At 36.2% G+C, this 19,247-nt stretch overlaps 1 protein-coding gene across 5 annotated transcripts in view; it reads left to right on the forward strand.

The window, feature by feature from the left end:
• ABCB1 (ATP binding cassette subfamily B member 1) overlaps nucleotides 1-9,726 on the forward strand; it is a 51,431-nt gene extending 41,705 nt beyond the window's left edge. For 2 of the 5 annotated variants that reach the window (XM_040058125.2, XM_040058116.2), the window contains 7 exons: nucleotides 745-845; nucleotides 1,812-1,952; nucleotides 3,100-3,256; nucleotides 3,564-3,761; nucleotides 5,517-5,723; nucleotides 6,655-6,801; nucleotides 8,430-9,726. In XM_040058125.2, coding sequence (XP_039914059.1) covers nucleotides 745-845; nucleotides 1,812-1,952; nucleotides 3,100-3,256; nucleotides 3,564-3,761; nucleotides 5,517-5,723; nucleotides 6,655-6,801; nucleotides 8,430-8,624 — 1,146 coding nt within the window. In that variant the 3' untranslated portion in view covers nucleotides 8,625-9,726. The remainder of the gene's footprint in view (nucleotides 1-744; nucleotides 846-1,811; nucleotides 1,953-3,099; nucleotides 3,257-3,563; nucleotides 3,762-5,516; nucleotides 5,724-6,654; nucleotides 6,802-8,429) is intronic. The other 3 variants (XM_058419904.1, XM_040058152.2, XM_058419908.1) reach the window with 2 other exon arrangements.
• Nucleotides 9,727-19,247: the final 9,521 nt, after the last annotated feature.

Below are 19,247 nucleotides of genomic sequence, written 5' to 3' on the forward strand. Positions count from 1 at the left end.
TTTCTGGTCTTAATTAAACTAAAATTATATGAAATGTATATTTTAGCAAGATGCATTAAAGCCTTGAGAGTCTTTTCACAGAATTATCAAGGCTTCAAGGTCATCGAGTCCAACCATCAAGCCAGTACCACCATAATGACCCCTAAACCATCTCCCAAGTGCCGCATCCATCTCTTGAACACTTGCTGAGACAGTGACTCCACCACCTCCCTGGGCAATCTATTTGAATGCCTGACCACCCTAACTGTGAATTTTTTTTTTTTAATATCGAATCTGAATCTCTCCTGGCACATTTATGTAGACAAATGACTCAAGTCTAAAGAATTTGCAAGCTAAAAGGAAGTATCAGAGCAAATATTTACTGCTGAAATCTCAGTTAGGCTCTAAGGCACCTAAGTAACATCGACATTTTGATTATAGCACAAACTCAGTGGACTGGAAGTTAAATGCTCATATGCCATTTTTCATGTTGAGTACCTTCTCTATATTTTTTATTGCTGTCTGATGTTTTTTCACCACTTATTTGTAGAACATTTAAAGAGATCTTATCAGAAAATTCTGAGCATTGTAAAAAATTTCAATGTCCTAAAAAGAAAAATATAAAATGCATACTTTTGTATCAACAGTCTATGCTTTTAATAACCAGTATATAAAATTGTATTCCAGCAGAATCTTTTTTTAATTTAGAAAAAGGAATTGCAACATATTTAACTTTTAATTAAAACACTAGTTTCTCTATTGCAGATTGCCACAGAAGCAATAGAAAATATTAGAACTGTTGTTAGCTTGACCCGAGAAAGAAAATTTGAGTCAATGTATGGAGAACATCTGATTGTACCATACAGGTATAACAAAAATAACTAAGCTAAAAAAAACTGTAAATAAATACTTTGACAAAAATAGGTATTTTTTTGTAGTGTGTATGATTTAATGTATAATTTAATTATCTCAGAATTAATGTCAATATTTTGCATATTTTTATTGACAAATGCAACTAGTCACCAGTCAACATTTTAAAATTTTTTATTTAATTAATTTTCTGTTATAATATTGATATCTCCTATTACAATGTCACTTGGTTTGGAAAAATGTTGGTTTTAAGTGAGGTTTTGGAGTGGTCTAATCTAAATTTCCACCCGATTTGTTTTGGGTATTTAATTTTTTTTTTTTTTAATGTAAATTGAATGTTACATTAAGCCATTTTTAATCATGTTAGTAAGATGGAAAACATTTGAATAATTACTTACTGGTTTGGGGCTGAAAATAAAATAATATAAGTCTGTCTGGACTAAACCAAAATTTAAGTCTTAAAGTAGACAACTAAATAGATTCTACCAATTAAAGTTTTATTTGTTCCAGAATGGAATGTTTAATTTTCAGACATCTATGAGAAAAGTAAAGGAAATGAAAGTACATGTACACAGATATAATGGGAAAGAAGCAGAGGTGCCACTAACACATCTGCCATTAATAAATGGGTGGTTAGAGCACAGTGCAGCATGTAAAAAATATTACTTAGCTTTTTTCTCAGGCTGCTGGGTTTTGAGTTCATATCTCACAGTTTGCAGAACAGTTCCTAACCATTCTCAGAGTTGACATTGATGGGATTGCTCTAAGACTTTCATCTTTCTGTTGTGCTAGTGTAAATAAGAACTTATTGCCCTAGGAGAAAGATGTGGTTTTAGTTAATGTTTCACTGTATGTAAACTTTCTCTTCATAACAGTATCAATTGAAGTAAATTGGGTTTTGTGCACTAGAAGTTCAGTATGATTGCACACTTTGATGAAAATATGCATTTTTTTCTATACAGAAATTCTGTGAAGAAGGCACATATATTTGGCTTTTGTTTTGCCCTTTCACAAGCAATGATGTTCTTTACTTATGCTGGCTGTTTCCGGTTTGGTGCCTATCTAGTGGTACATGATCACATGAACTATAAACATGTATTTTTGTAAGTATCTCTTTTACAATCCTTTTTGTCTGTCCAGAAAAAAAGATTTATAATTTAAGAGCAATAGCTCAATACAGGGCTATGGAAACAAGTGTGATAGACTGAGATCCTACCAGTGTAGACATCAGTGACCTGAATACCCAAGGGTCAAACATACAGAATTTTGTTGCCAGCCTAATTAAAGATAGTTAACACAGCTGATTTCTGCCTGAAGATGCTAGAAAGTGTCTGCATCGCATCTGCTATCTGAACATCTCTAGCCAGCTGAGTGAATTTTCTATTAGATTTGAAAGGGCGGGTTTAGGCACCCTTTCAAAAACTGTGTGAGCCCTTCTAGGCTGTTCAAATGCAGAATAAAACAGATCCTTTTATGTAGCTCTGAAGAAGAAAGACAAAATTAATAAAAATGAATCTATCTTCGTTTGCCTTAAAACAGGCTAAGAGGTGTCATATGGCAAATAGCTGTTCTTAGTGGTGATTTTGTTTCTATGGTGCATGGCACTAAGTAACAGCTGAAGACAACAGGTTCTCAAACTATTCTAATGTAGCCTATAAATTACATAAAATCCCATAAAATGACATAAAAGTCATTAAAAACCAACAAAAGCATAGTTTTCAACCTTTATCTGTATTGTAAACCCAGCAATTTTTTTTTGTTTTTCCAGCAGAGCTGTGGTAAAAAATTAATTCTTTATTGTCACCTTGTTGCAGGCTTGATTTCTTGTTTTCATTGGTGCCTTAAAAAGTGATTACTAATTCCCAAAGGTCATTGAACCATAGAGAGGAAACTGCCGTGATAGAATAGATAGCATTAAAGTAACAATGTTGCCATCCGTTGACTCCTTTCCTCATAGCCCCAGCTGAGATTTAATATACTGATCAGAATTAATAACAAAAGAAATTACTGCTAATAAGTAATGAAAGCACTGAATTTGGAATTCAGGCATATTTATTTCATGTCATTAAAAGAGGGTAAAAAGAAATTTCTGGAGCAAAATGATGAATTAAAGCATTGATATTTGATTACTCCTTATACTTTCTAAATTTAGCCCTCTTTTTTCTCTGAGTAAAAGTTGACTGCAGCCACATTTCCACTGTCCCTTTCTTCATTGGCCATTGATTTTTTTTTTCCTGATTTCTTTTATAGAGTGTTTTCAGCTGTTGTATTTGGTGCAATGGCACTAGGACAAACCAGTTCTTTTGCTCCAGACTACGCCAAAGCCAAGATATCAGCAGCCCACTTGTTTATGCTGTTTGAAAGAGTGCCCTCAATAGATAGTTACAGTGAGGAAGGAGACAAGCCTGTAAGTAAGCCATGTGTGATGGGTGATAGCATTTATTGGCAGTATGGACAGCACTCTCCTCTACTCCTTCAAACTGATTCTTGCTCTCCTGATTACATCCTTATCACAACGCATTCTTGACACCATCTGAACACAACATGGACCAAGTTCTCTATTGTGGGTCCAGCTTTTGCACATAGAGCCAAAAGGGTATTTGTTTTGAAAATCTCTAGTGATTTCTGGGAGGGTGGAGATACTTCTGCAATTCTGTTTCAATAATCTGTGAAATTACCTTAAAGATGTAACAGTGATAATATTTTAATTATAGGAAACATTTGAGGGAAACATAACAATCAAAGATGTGGCATTTAACTACCCAAACCGACCAGAGGTCAAAATTCTCCAAGGTTTGAATCTAAAAGTAGAAAAGGGACAAACTCTGGCTCTTGTTGGCAGCAGTGGCTGTGGAAAGAGCACCGTTGTTCAGCTGCTGGAGAGATTTTATGACCCACTTGATGGGGAAATGGTAAGTATTTTTGCAAGAGCATGTCAAAATGTTAAGTGAAGGTGTTTTTAATTAGTTTTTTTGTGATGTGATAAGTACAATAGATATTTCTGGTTTTATTTTTAAAGTATTTTTAATGTAAAGATCAGCAGTGGGTCTCCTTAACTAAATGAGATATATGTAAGTCCCAGTTTCCCGCATTACAATCAATTAATGCCTGATCCACAGTATCATAATTGCTTTAAATTTGGGGCAAATTTCCTGCGGTTTTTATAATAAGAACAGTTTAAAAACTAATAAATATGTGTATCTGCTTCTGTATGATCTAGTAATAGAATTTGCCATCTATGTTCTTCCAAAAAAAAGTGAATGTTGAAAAAAATAATTATTTTCATAATTTTTACTTGTCAGAAACACCTTTATGAGTATGCCTGCTTATCAAGTGATAGATTGTAAATACTTTCAGTAATTTTGGTTTAAAATATATGTAGGGTTTCCTACACTACTCATTCAGCAACTTTACAATTTTTTTTCACATAATGACTGCTAATTGTTGCTGTTGTTTGATGTATGTATGTTCAGATGTTTTGTCTGAAACAGAACACACATTTTGGCCTTTACAAGATGAGAGTAAGAAGGATTTTAGAACCTGTCTCTGAAGAGATACGCACAAAACATAAAACAATACTTAAATAAAGCCTTGATGCAATGGAAATTATTTTTTTTTGAGGTTAAAAGTGCCCAAAAGATTCAGTGTAGCAAAATTATGTGTAGAAAGAAGCAGCATAGGTACCCCAAAGGTGTGTTTAACTAAGTGCAACTTCCTTACCAGTGTCTCTGCCCTTGTGTCCATAAATAACCAACAACAGTGTAAAAACAGTGTAAAACACAGACCTGTGCCATAGAAACCACAAAAGCGCTGGACTTATTCTCCAGCTGAATTGCACTGTGAACTGAGCGAAAGTGGTTTAGCTTAAAGCAGAAACTGTCTGAACAGCTGTTCACAAAATTCCCTCATTTAATTGGATTTTGAATTTCCTTTGAAGAAAAAGTTATATTGGCTGAAAATTGACTGTTCTAGCACCAGCTGTGGGGTTAGCAGAATAATGTCCTCCAATAACCTTGCTAGGAAGGGGACAACTCCTCAACTACCCAGCTGATTATGTCACCCAACACGGAGCCAGAGCGCTGCACTGGGTCACTCTAGTGAAGATTTAGCAGCCCTTTTAATGTCCTGGTATATTTGTGTCCCAGTTAAGGTGACTTGTACAGTTATGAAGCTGATGCCTTAAAAAAAAAAAAAAATCTGTTTTCTTTTATCTAATAAAAAGTGACAGCAATTCAACAGGTAAATTCAGCAGAAGTATGAGAATGTTGCGAATAAAAAAACTGGCTGCAAATGACATCCTAAGGAACGCAGAAGTAAATTTCTTCTTTATAGATGCAAAATAGAGGAATATTTTCCTGCTGAAGAAACAATTGAAAGAACTTTACCTGAAGATCTTTGAAGTTGCCTCAGCATATCCTATCTACCACTGTCTTCAAAATCTTAATTAAATATTGAAGTAAAGAAAAGAACTGAGGCAGAATTTACTCCTGTGAATTAGAAAACTTTGGAACATAGATGAGGAGGGGAAGGGATTATGTGAGCTTGCAAGTGGTAAGAAAGAGCTAAGGAAGGAGCTGCAATTGCACCATATCTGTGTATGAATTTACAATTAGTCTCAAATTCATATATAGCCATGTGACTAAAATTTAAAATATTTGCTTTCTCAGCTTTTTGATGGCAAAAATGCAAAGGCACTGAATATCCAGTGGTTGAGAGCTCAGATTGGTATCGTCTCACAAGAACCGATCCTGTTTGACTTCACTATTGCTGAAAACATCGCTTACGGAGATAACAGTCGGCAGGTGTCCTTTGAGGAAATTGTTAGTGCAGCAAAAGAAGCCAATATTCATTCTTTCATTGACTCACTGCCAGACGTAAGTTATTCTCTTTCTTTCCTTTTTAGAACTGCGTGTGAACTAAAGTGGCAGGGAAAAACCTGTGCCTGCTTATAATTACCAGGGGTACAGTAATTGTCTGCAATGAAAATTAATCTGAAACCATTTTTTAAATATTTTTCCTTACTTAGTTGTGTTTACCATACTTATTTTCACTCTGGGAGATTCCATTGTCAGGTGGAGAGTGGAACTTTTAAGATCTCAGGGAAGAAAACACACAAATATACCTAACTGAGAGCTGGTAGTAAGAGGTGGCATTTTTTAAGTTGAGCATTACTTTTTAATCTCCGGTTTGTCTCAAGCATATGTAAAAGATTCTGCTAGACTGGTGAGTTTACACTTTCTTCCAATTACACATAGCCAGAATTTAATTTTCAAGTATTCCTGTGGTATGAAAATTACTGAGAATTTTTTCACCTATATATGAGACAAACACATAATAATGTAAGACTGAGCATCTTGGGTCAGATGAAAGATCTGACGTGCACAAAATCTTGTCCTATGCAGTGAACGGGAAGACATAACTACAAGTATTCAGAAAGGCTAAGATTTTAATCACATTTCCCCTGAATACTCATCTCACCTTACATGATTTTTCAGAGTTTAAACCCTAGTATTGTCACAGACTTTCACTGACCTTTGGTGTTGTGTCATCTGATTGAGAATAACATTGTCATTTCAACCTTAGAGTGGCTTGTTGCTTTGAATTTATTAAACACCTGATGTTATAAAGATCTACTAGTAAAAGATCTATAGATCTGTGGTGGATAAAAATTCTGGTCAGTTGTCCTCAGAAGGCTACTGGTGTGGAATATGCAGATTATGGGCGGCTGGTGTCAGAGTTGATATGATTCAATATACATCTGAACTGATTTTCATTCACAGGCTGAACTTAATATATTTTTTCCAGAAATACAATACCCGTGTAGGAGACAAGGGAACCCAGCTTTCCGGTGGCCAGAAACAGCGTATCGCTATTGCCCGAGCTCTTGTACGTAAGCCCCAAATTCTGCTTCTGGATGAAGCTACTTCTGCCTTGGACACAGAAAGTGAAAAGGTAACTTAAGAATCTGGAATCTACTCCTTTTCTTTTCTTTTCTTTTCTTTTCTTTTCTTTTCTTTTCTTTCTTTTCTTTTCTTTTCTTTTCTTTTCTTTTCTTTTCTTTTCTTTTCTTTTCTTTTCTTTTCTTTTCTTTTCTTTTCTTTTCTTTTCTTTTCTTTTCTTTTCTTTTCTCTTTTCTTTTCTTTTCTTTTCTTTTCTTTTCTTTTCTTTTCTTTTCTTTTCTTTTCTTTTCTTTTCTTTTCTTTTCTTCTCTTCTCTTCTCTTCTCTTCTCTTCTCTTCTCTTCTCTTCTCTTTTCCTTTTTTTTTTTAATTTTTTTTTCTGATTACTCTTTTTACTCGCTCACTTTAATGCCAAAAGATGGAAATATGGTGTCTTATGCAAATTACATATTTAGGCAAATAATAGACTAATATAAATGTCTTAACCTTCCTTGGGAAAACAAAAAAAAGTATTTTTTACATCTGTATGGCAGTAGGCAGATTGAAGTTGCTGGGAAGAATACATTCCATAGCCTAGAGGTCTTCAGGCTTTAACTGAGAAAGTGCTATCAAAATTGAATCAGGACACACAAAAAGATTGAGGATGCCAGAGGACATTGGGGTATTTTTCTGTGAAATTGTGAAATGTGTCTTTCCTAAGTTTTCTTCCTTATCTCATTGCTCTCTGGTCCTTACTACCAGTTCATGGCTAAAACAAAAATTTCAGGTGAAAATTGATAAAACATTTACTTCTTTTCTAAACCCAAAGCTGTAATCTTGATACTACAAAAGTACAATCTAGCCGTAGAAAACTAACAGAGAGTCTACAAACATACTTACTATTAATGAGGCAAATATTATACCATATATTATAATCTGGAAAGTTGTAATTTTTTTCTAAGTTTTGATCAAATGTAGGCATGAAAAAGATTTAAGGGTAAAATGCCATTAAACAATCCCAGGATTTATTGTTTTCTTGATTATATGCCAGTTAGGTATTGAAATTTAACCTCTTATTTATTCTGCATTAATTAAAGTATGGAATAAATACAGGAAAACAGAGATTGTTTTTAATATCTTTCTGCCAGTGATAGCTTTAAGCAGATGTGACTCATGAGACTCCCTGTGAAATCATGAGAACTAGTATGATAGCAGTTGGTCTGAATATTGACTTGTCTTCCCTATATAATTAATCACTCATGAAAGGAAGCTGTGGAGGTCCCCAATTAAACCTCTGCACAAAGGCCAATACTGAACTCAAATTTAGATTACTTTATGCTGTGTCTGGTAGGGTACTTGAAAATCTCAAGGACATTCAGTAGAGATGTTTTTGTCCCTGTTCCAATGCTTAATTATCCTTGCAGTGAATCCTTTTTTTTTATCAGTCAGAACATCTACAGTTTAAGACCATTTTCTCTTTTTTTCCTGCCACACATCTCAGTAATGAGCCTGGTTCCTTCTAATTCTCTTAAATATCACAGCATTATCCACTCTGCCAACACGGGCTAATTCTAAATCAAGAAGCTTGAGCAACAGATATTCCTTTTCCTTCACTGTCACATTGGAGTTTACAGAGGGCAATTGGGGTATATCTCACAACAACTGCCAGAATTGTTCAGCTTTTGGTTTGTTCATTGTGCAGATTGTCCAGGAAGCGCTGGATAAAGCTCGAGAAGGTCGCACGTGCATCGTGATAGCTCACCGCCTCTCCACCATCCAAAATGCTGACAAGATCGCCGTGGTCCAGAATGGCAGGGTCATAGAGCAGGGCACCCATCAGCAGCTTCTGGCTGAAAAAGGCATCTACTATTCCCTGGTCAATGTTCAAAGTGGGTGATGCAACACCTCAATTAAAGGCAGTACTTATCTCTGAATTGTCACTGTGGCTACTTTTGTCATTGTCATTTTATACCAATAGTCTCAATATTTTTGTTTTTCTTCACTCCTTTCATAAGTTATGCAAGCTCTAGAAATACTAAGTAAAGGTGTACCAGTTTCTCACTACTAGTTTTCATTATTCAAACCTCTTTTCTATGTGGCCAAAGCACTCATGAAAGTAGAAGCATGCTAAGCCAAATGTAATTAATATTAGCTTGCTTTGAACTCTTTCAAAAATCACACTAATTAGGTGTGTAAGCCACCTGGAAATATCTTCATGCTCATTAAAAACAATTTTGCTCTTGTCAGAAATAAACTTCAAGCCTTACCCTCACTGTGCCTGTGTAAGACAGTCAGTCCTGGCCTATTAGGCTGTTGTGAGAACTTGCAGGTGAGCTTGAAGCTGAAGCCAGATGTCTGTTGTTATGATGTGGAGTTTCAACTTGGGATGTCAGCAAAAGCCTTGAAAATATGGGCACAGGCTGAAAACAAACGTCCCAGAACTGTAAGTAACTTACTGATGGTTAGTTACTAATCATTGAAGAGCTGCAACCTTGAGATGGAAAAAGACTGCTTGAAATGCAACAGCAATTAAACAGTAGATAAGGAAAAAACCCAAGACCTCAACTGGCGGGTGAGACAAGGCATCTGCTGCAGCCTGGAAAAGTACTCTCCGCAAGTCTCTCAAAATCCTAGGAGTCAGAGGTCAAGGACTAAGAGCTCTCTAAAGACTGCAATATTTCATACAAGGTGAAAATCCTGGATTTGAACTTGGAGGGGGGGAAGGAAGGCACACTTTTCAGTGTTGACATCCTTGGTTGAAGAGCTCTTGAATCTGAGCACTGCCATGACTGAGATTCTCAAGGACTGTAACCATCGGTGCTGAATTCTTGGCATCGGCTCTGGGTTATTGTATATTATTTGCTAACACAGGATGGCTGTTAAGGGCTAACTGCTTTGAATATGAAGTAATATTGATTAATAATTATTAATAACTAAACAGTAGAAATGTATTTTGTTAGTGACTATTTATTCAGTAAAGTTTTGTTTTTAAGTTTAAAACTGTCTTGATTAATCAGTTGTCCATGCTTCTGTCATAGCAATTTCTCATTCCCTGAGATTTATGCTTATGGTCTTTCTTACCTACACCTAGATATTTATTCATGCAAAACAGGTCTGTAGGCAGATAGGCTCATCAACTAGGCTCAGCCATGTACTAATTACACTCTGCAGCATGCTGATTGATGCAGTCTCATTGTATTCTTCTTGAATCACATACCTATTTCTTTTGTTCCTGTCTTAGATAGAAAACCCGTTTGACTGGAAAATTTGTTTCCAATTTATGCATTGCTTGATACAATAAGGCTCTTGTCCATCAATAAGGATATTACTCTGCATAATAATATAAATAAGTTATACTTGCAACTGTAAGAATGAAATAGGTACTCTTCAGCTTTATAGTCTGAAGATTCAAGTAAGAACATACTTAAACTGATTATTTTTATTAAGTTCTAAAATTTAACTAAAAATCTCAAAGCTACATTGCAAGCGTATCTATGGACAGCCTAAATAACTGTTGTTGTCAAGTACTCAGTCTTCCAGACAAATTGTCTAGAACTAAGTAGTTTTATCATTAATTCATTCTGTATTTCCAAGAGAGGATGGTATCATTATTCTAGTTACCTTAAGGCAGTAAATTGAAAGCTGAAAGTAAGAAACAGGACCAGAAGCAACTTCAAATTCTTTGCTGTGGATTTCAGGGACTGTAGAGTTATCAAAAGTAGAGAAAAGGAAGGAAAAGAGCAGAACTCACAAAGGCAACTGTCTTTAGCAATTCCCATTATTGCAAGGTCAGTACATTTCATTTTGTCTTTGAGTGCTTGTTCCTGTATACATTTCATTCCAGATGTACTCAATTAAAGATGGAGCTCCGTATCATAACACTATTGCTGTAGAGATCTAGCACAGAACTTCATGTAACTCACAGTGAGCATTCAAATCTAAGTAATTTCTTTAAGCAGGTCTATCTTCTGCAGGGTGAACAAAGGTTTGGCCAATAAAGACTGGGGCACAGTCCATCCTGTTATAGAGTTGCTGTCACTAGCAGGTCAGATTAGCAAAAACCTTGTATTGTTATCTCTTTAGAAGAGGGTGTGAGCATGACTATCATAAATACCTACATTGTTAATGCCTTGGTGTAGAGGAAATGAATCACACCTTGAATGAGTGCTGTACTAAAATTAACGTCTTAGATCCTGTATTACGCAATGTTTTTTAAAAGTAGATCCATAAACGCTGGCTGCAGCCTTACATTCACCAAGCCAGAGACATTTTTAATGGAAATACTAGAAATTGTATGAGGCTGTATTAAAATGTCTCAACATTTAAAGTCATTGATGTTTTAGATAACTTAAATGTAAATATTGTGCTTACGTATATAATCTCTGAGTAGAAATTGTATCATTCATTTGCTTAGTAAAAGGAGACAAATATGTTATCTTTTTTGAATATACAAACACTTGTTCTAAGACACATAACATGGTCCTTACTTCATTTAACTAACAGGAATAGTTTTATTTCCATGTTAATTCTGATTTGGGTCTCAAATCACAGATGAAAAAGGAGTAAGTGAATAACTTGATTAATCCAAGGAAAAAAATCAGTTCATTGTATATAAGATGTTAAAAAGAAGCAATGTTGAGGGAGATGGAATGCATATCTATATGACGCAGGAACTGTGGGTTCTCACTTGTGTTTCAAATGTCCATAATTAGGACAGCTTTCATTACAGCAATATATAAAAAAGCCAGGGCAGAACTCAAAAAGAATTAAGCTTCTATAGAATCACAGAATGACTTGGGTTGGAAGGGACCTTAAAGAACATCTAGTTCCAACCCCTCTGTTGGGGGCATGGACACCTTCCACTAGACCACATTGTTCAGATTGAACTCTTCCAGGGATGGAGCAACCACAGGTTTTTTTGGCAGCCTGCTCCAGTGCCTCACCACGCTCAGAGTAAGGGATTTTTTCCTAGTACCTAATCTAAGCCTGCTCTCTTTCAGTTTGAAGCCATTTTCCCTTGTCCTGTCCTTACGTGCCCTTGTAAGTAGTGTAGCTGCACAGTGACCAGCATTATCGACTCTCTCTAGTGCTGGGGCTATGACAGGCTGTTTGGTTAACACTGGCACCACACTTTTTTCTTTCTAGGCACTCTTGTCTTTCCCCTACATTAACTTCTTAACCTTCCCTTTTACATAAAAGACATTTTATACAGCTTTCATTTTGGATTAATCGATGTGCTTGCTTGCTGTAGAAACTTCTCAGTCATTCTCAGCACATATTTAATAGTGTTGTAAAGCAATACATAATTTCCTTGTTGTTCAACAAACAGCAACAACAGCAAAAAAATAAAATTTTCACACACATTGCGAGGGATGAGCAGGAAAAGGCACTATGGAATTATGACACATTTCTCCATCCATCAGATGAATTCCTAATCTAAATTAAGTTTTTCCAGGATTTTCTTTTGGGCATCTCTACGGAAGATACATCTACATGTATCTCTCTATTTTTCACTGTAAAATAAGATGAGTTATTAAAGAGCAGAGTTATTTACATACCTCCTGAATCAAAAACAGCTTAGACACTACTCCTCATGCATATTTGAGTTGTGAATTAGAGTTCAGGATGCTAATATTTCCCTGTTCAACTTGTTAATGGTACATTCAATGAAGCATACAGCAATCTAAATTTGCAGATGTTTATAATTTCGTTTCCTGCAATTTTCTGAGGAGCTTGATAAATAATCAGAAGCTTGGTTGCTTGCTTGGCATTTGTATGTAGACATTTGAAATCTTTCCTCTGAAGATTTGATTATTCCTTCTAGCACTCATTTTCACAGTATTACCTATGAGACTTTAGCTGTAGAAAAAAATGTATATGATTTCCATCTAAGAATATTTCATTTCAAAATGAAAAGAAATTTCAAAATATCTTTCGTGATTTCTCTATAAGTACTTCTGAAAATTGAAATGCTGGAAGTAATTTCTGTGTTTGAACTTTAACACAATTTTCCTTTGAGTCTGTGATGAAAGGTGTGTATTTTCTTTATTACTCTGTTCTGTAAATCAACTTTTCTTCCTATGGCCATGTCTTTAATTTGCCACATGATGGCCTCATTTGTTCAGAAAATGGCTACACTGATCTGCATTGTCTTTTTTTCTTTTTACTTCTTAGTGTATGTCTTGTTCAACTCACTATATACAGTATTCTTCTGACCTAAACAGCAATATTCTCTTTCCTGCCTAAGGGATTAGTATATCAAATTTACAGTCCTGACAGCATTGCTGCCATGTCTTTTAAAGTCAGAATTCCTAAGACCTAGACTAAGGCAGTAGACACTAACTGCTCTTCCCAGCTTCTACTATGTCAAGCAGACCTGCTGGAGGCATGATGGTAGATAATGTTTATCTCCACATTCAAATCAAAGGCCTTTCATTTATTTCTTCCTAATTTAATCTAATTTGTGTCAAAGCATTTTAAGATAAAGGAGAAGGACAAAGAGGAATCTTCCCATGTAAAAGTATTTCAGAGTATTATGAGAGCAAAGAGGTTTTCATTTAGTCTGGGTAACGGATTCCAAATACAGAGTCTGAGTTCCAATTTTTGAGTAACATGCTTCTTTAAAAGAAATTGCATTCAACACCACTATCATTCTACATTAAATTTCATGTGACCTCTACATTTTATGGATCATATATAGGAATTTACAAAATAGGGTATTAAAATGCCACGTTTATATTAAAGTGAAACTGTTCACGTGTAAGACAACAGGCATTTTACCACCAACATCAGTATTTTATACTAGGTGAATTTAGTATTGCCTGTTAATAAAAGATAAAAGTATTTCATAGTTGCTTGATTTTGCAGCTGTGGACAGGAAATTCAATGTTTAGTTCAGTTTAGTATACCACAGACTTTAAAACATATGTTCAGTGCACTTTCACATGACCTAAATGAAAATAATTTTAAAATAATTTAACTGTCTAATTGGTTAAACTGGCTGCAATGAAGACACAGAGATGGTTTACTGTTCTACACTGAGAAAATTCTGTTTCTAGGATGAGATTGCTTTACAAGATGAAAATCATTCTCAATAACACACCAATGAACTTCTTGTTGTGGGTGAACATGGATGTGCACAAACACTACTCTTTTTTGAGTCCAGTAGCAGAAGAAGAAGCATTACGTTCAATTTCATCTGAATATGAGAAAGCAGTTCATTATTGTGAAGGTGGATGAACACTGGGACATGTTGCTTAGAGAGGTTGTGGAGTTTACATTCAGATATCCAAAACTAAACTAGTTATGTCCCCAAACTACTCGTTCAGCTTGGCCCTGCTTTAGCTAGGCTTTGGACAAGACAATCTCCAGAGGTGCTCGTCAACTTCAGCCATTCTGTTTTCATGCAGGAAAAATTGTGGTCAACCATGTGGATCCAACCAATTAAATATATCCACTCCATATGGTGGCTTTCAGTATGTCAAAACCATTCAATACATCACAAGCTGCATTGAGTAGTAAATAGTTATCAAAAAATGCTTGAACATAACTTCATAAACTTTTGTACAAAGAGTATGTAAGTCTCCCATGCCTCAAAGATGACTATAGCATGAAAAAGGAATATCATAGAAATACCTTGTGACCTCTGCTGACAGCATGAGACAAAGAATCAGATTTGGGTTGTGTCTGCCCAAGGAGAAAGAGGGTTGTTTTTTCAGTCTTACCAACAAGCTGTCATTTCTAACAGAACATTGTTTTGACATCATGACAGTAATCCATGACTTTACTCAGTGAAAGCCAGGGTCTGGCAAAACTTTGTTGCTAGGAATTGCAGATAATTAATTACAGCACAGCTACTGGCAGCTGGAGAGTGGATGCTCGGGTACTGCTATAGCTGCTTCTCTCTGCTCTTCTGAGAGCAGTTTCCCCTTTCCCTCTGCCACATCCTCATGCTACTGCGTTGCTGTAAGGCCCTCAAAGGCCACCCTGAGAACTCATAATGAAAGGAAAACACTGAGCTCCTCCAAGTTTCTAAGAGCTCGCATGTTAGCAAACCTCATTCTGATCAAAAATTTTTGGTTTAAACTTTTGAGCTTTTCATTCCTTTTCAAAAAGTGCCATCAAACTCTGAAAAGACAACACTGATTTTCTAGATATAAATACAGCCATCCATTAAACTAATTCTAGAGAGAAAATATAGTGCAATTTAAAGCTCATTGTAAAACCCTCTGGCAAATTTTTCTGTATTGGTACGTCAGTGAATAATTTTTCTAAGAGGTTTTCCTTACACTCTGATGGGAAAGCTGGAGGAAGAAATGACCAGGTATAGGAAAGTTTTTCGTCAAGTCATGTTTCTTCTTTTCGTGTAATAGAGAATGTTCTCTAAAGATTGCTTTAATATTTGGTTAATCTTATAAATATTTCACAGAACTGTAGGAATTCAACTTTTGTTATGTCTTTGAGCTAACATCATTTTGTGAGTGAGGGAGCACCTTGCATTTTCTCGCCGTAATACCTGTCTGTGCCAGATGGCTTGTACTCTTCCTCTGTGCCCACATCTCTAATTCCTCATTGTCTCCTTACACATCCCAGTTCCCATTTTGCCACCAGCCCTGACTAATTTGCAACCTGGTTTCTCTTCTTCCTGCCACAACTTTCCTGTTCATCCTTTCTCCTCTTCTCTGATGCTTTCCCTCCTCTGTCAGTGGGTAATGACCACAGGAGGGTAAGGCTTAGTCCAGTGCACAAATCTCTGCCACAGATCTCATTCTGAGGTGGCTCTGGGGGAGGGATCTCCCGCAGCTGGGTTTTTCTGTTGACATCTCCAGGATTAAAGAAGGAATAGGGAAAAAAGTGCAATGTTCATTCAGGCGGTGGCTGCCTTTCTCATTGTATTTAGAGTTGGTTTTACAAAAGCCTGGAAATTGACACTTGTGATTCTGGCCCTCAGTCCTGGTACGGAATTCTCATCAGCTCTCTGTGCAAAGATATGAAAAAACATATGAGTTTTCAATAAACTGGTGAGCCGTATCTTCTATAATCCCATTTGGTGTCTGTAAGATCTAAAAATACAATCTGTCTCTTAGTGAATTTAGAGCTTGTCCACATACAGAAAGGTGTTAATAGATGCATGATGACACTGGTGCAACTGAAGAAGAGCAGTGCCTCCAGCATGGACTCAGATGTAATGCTGCAAAGTTTCCATATGTTGGCTGTTTTTATAACAGTGGCTAAAGAGATTTTTTCATTTTCTAATGTATTTTTGCTGTTGATTTTTTCCTTTTAATTTCTTTTTAGTAGTTTAAAAAAGCATCACAAAACACGTAGAGATGGAACCCCATTCTTAAAGAGAATATGATCTTACAAACCTCATAAACCCAGTGAAAATTACAAACTAAAAAGACAGGCACATGGCAAAAATTCCACGAGCGTAACACTAAAATACCAAGGTCATGTGCATGTATTTATTTGTATTACACTATAAAATACGTCTTGCCACCTTTTCGATCTTTTATCTAAATATGAACAGCATGATCACAAAATCCAGCAAATTTTGAAACTGAAAATTCAATAACATCTGTCACCCACAGAAAACATATTCCATCCCTTTACGCTCCAGCTGCCACTGTTACCTAGCCCGGCTGAGGAACAGCTTTGGGTATCTTCACTTGGCTTCCCAGTTCAACGCACCATCTCTCTTTGGTCACCTGGTGCTCTTCACTGCTCTCATAACTCTGATTTTCTCTTTTTCCTGCTCATCCTCAAGGAACTGTTTGCCATGGGTGCACTAGACCTGATGTAGGATTTTCCTCATGGCTCAGAAGTGGGAAGGACCTTCCCTGTTACTGAGACCAGGTCTTGTTTTTGTAGAAAACAAATGTATGACCTGAGCTTTTTAACTCCACAGCTTCAGGAAGGGTATTCTACTTGTTTGAAGATTGAACACCTCTTTCCAACAAAATAGATGCACAGCTCCTGTATATGAATTTGTTCCTGGACCAGTACTGAGCCTTTGCTTTAGTAGCTCACTCCTATGGGTTTACTTTCCTTAAATAAACCTTAGATTCTCTCAGATGGCATTTTGCTAGACAATTGAATTAAGTAATTTTAGTTTTCTCGTACAATATAACTTTTCATTGATCATATTTTTCTTTTATTTTCACATAATTGTATTTCACATAATTTCTGTTGTAACTCCTCAGCTCCATGTTTCCATCCACAATTCGAAAATAATCACTAAAAAGCTTTGATACTGCACCATTATTATGTCAGCCTGGTTATTTAATACTCTAGAATAAAAAGTTCATGGTCACCATGAGAAGCACGTTTCTTCCTTACCATTTTCCCTTTCAGGTAAGACGTGGTAATTAAGATACCCCAAATCACATTTGTCACCCTGCACTTTTTTGGTTTTTTTTACTGTAAGTTGAGGCTGAATGAAAATTTCAAGGGCATCCCTGGTGCAATTATCATCTCAATGCTTTTTAATTTCTAAGACACATGAAATGAAAACCCATTGTTGCAGACCTTTTCTGTGTGTGTTCATCTGTAATTGCAATAAGATAAAATTGCTCAGTATATCACAAGCATAGAGAGGCAGCCAATACATTTTCTTCTATTCTTAGCAACATCTTTCTTGGGCTTGGATGACTGTGTACAAAAATATTTTATAGATCTTCAATGTATTTCAAGGGAAATTTATGCATTTACACAATGAAAGGATAAATTCTTGTATGTTCTGGGGGTATTTGGTAGGTTTTTTTTCCTTTCAGGTACCAAAAAATAGAAGATGCCAAACACATTGCTATCAAACAGGGTATATCAGCCAATATCTCTATGGGTATTGCTTTCTTTTTGATATATACATCATAGGTCTTGGCCTTCTGGTAAGGAATCGTGATAATTTCTAATTTTAATAGAGTTCAAATCTTAAGATTCTTCTGCTTAATGAGGCAACATCAGCTTCGGAAACTGAGTGAATCAGCAGTGAAGGCAGCACTGGACCAGGTCAGCATTGGTCAGTGTTGAAGTGCTTTTGTCAGTGCCTGTGGAATTCAGTTCATGTTGTTGTGGGTAGGACTGACCAGTAGCAGGCTCCCCAAACAAGCTTTAGCCTCTTGAGCACCAGAGAGCACCATGTGTGTTGAGACCTAAATATTCCAAAGCAGTTTTGGGGATCCCTGTGGTTTGTGCTTTTATTAACACCCAGCAAAGTAATTGAAAAACAGCTCGGGGGGTTCTGCTAGAGCAGCAGCTACATGTTGACTGCTGTCTAGATCTAACTTGGAAACCACACTGACGATTCAAAGCAATAGCCAATCCTGTATCTCTTGCTGTCTGCTCTAAGCATGTCTGTGAACTATTTGCAAAAGAATTCCACCTATTCCCCAGTCGGATTCAATCATATTTGCTGATTTATTCCTCCTTCTGTTTCTCTACCTTACTATGCATCTATGCTTATGGTCTGGATGAAGACAAAGTCTCACCACTGCATAAACCGTTTCAGCAATGATCACAGTTTCTCTATGGATAAAACGTTCAGAGAACATTTTTCACAATGTCACAGTAGAAGTACCTAATCTGCCTTCTCATCATCAAAGATCTTTTAGTCTTAATGTCTCCTTGGACACCTAATTGCCACTAATTTCAGCAAGAACTGGACTCTTTGTCCAGCAGTTCTAATTCCTGATAGTTCACAGTGCTTTCTGAAGCTACGCTCGCTGGCACACACAGGGATCTTTCTCCCAACCTGTCACCTGTAGAGTGAATCCCAGAGACAGCAGGGCAAAGAACTGCTGATAGAGACATATTTGGTAGGATTCCCAACTAAGTGCTGCAATATAAAATTTACTGAGCTTGTTTAAACAAGCTACTTAGTCTCTCACCTCCCCCACATAGCTTTGAAATAAGTTTTCCTACTGACATTTCTGGCAGAGCATGACAGAAAGACTTGCTGGGACTAGACTAGCTCTGATTGCCAATGTTGGGCAAGACAAAGCTAACCTGTTGTCTGTCAAGTGTTCATTTGTCCTCCTCTTGCCTAATATTTCTCTTCCTCACTGGGCTGAGCATGCACCTCCACAGAAAGTTTACATCCAATGTAACTAGACTCTTTTCCCCGAATGCTTCCCTAAGCCTCTGATGAATCTGTTTACTGGTTTTGTGAATGGGATGTTCTGCTTTTTAAAATTAAGGATCTTAGCATGATTTTCTTCTACATTTTGATGTGATTTTAACTTTTTAGCATCACCTCAGACATACTGAAGCTTTCAGACAACAAAGAAAAATCGTACATTTTTTTAAAGGATGGTTTGAATGGCTGTCATTTCCAGTTCTTCAAATTATGTTACAATATAAAGATATCAGGTTTATCTAGAAATTCATGGACAACATCCCATACATTGCAATTTTATCTTTTATTTCCTAATTCCAAAACATATATTAAGCCACTTATATCCAGTTCAAAATGTTCAGTGAAGATTTTTAAACTGAATTATATAAAGTTTGTATTAATTTCTTG

This window comes from Hirundo rustica, chromosome 1, assembly GCF_015227805.2.
Source record: "Hirundo rustica isolate bHirRus1 chromosome 1, bHirRus1.pri.v3, whole genome shotgun sequence".
Classification (NCBI taxonomy): Eukaryota; Metazoa; Chordata; class Aves; order Passeriformes; family Hirundinidae; genus Hirundo; species Hirundo rustica.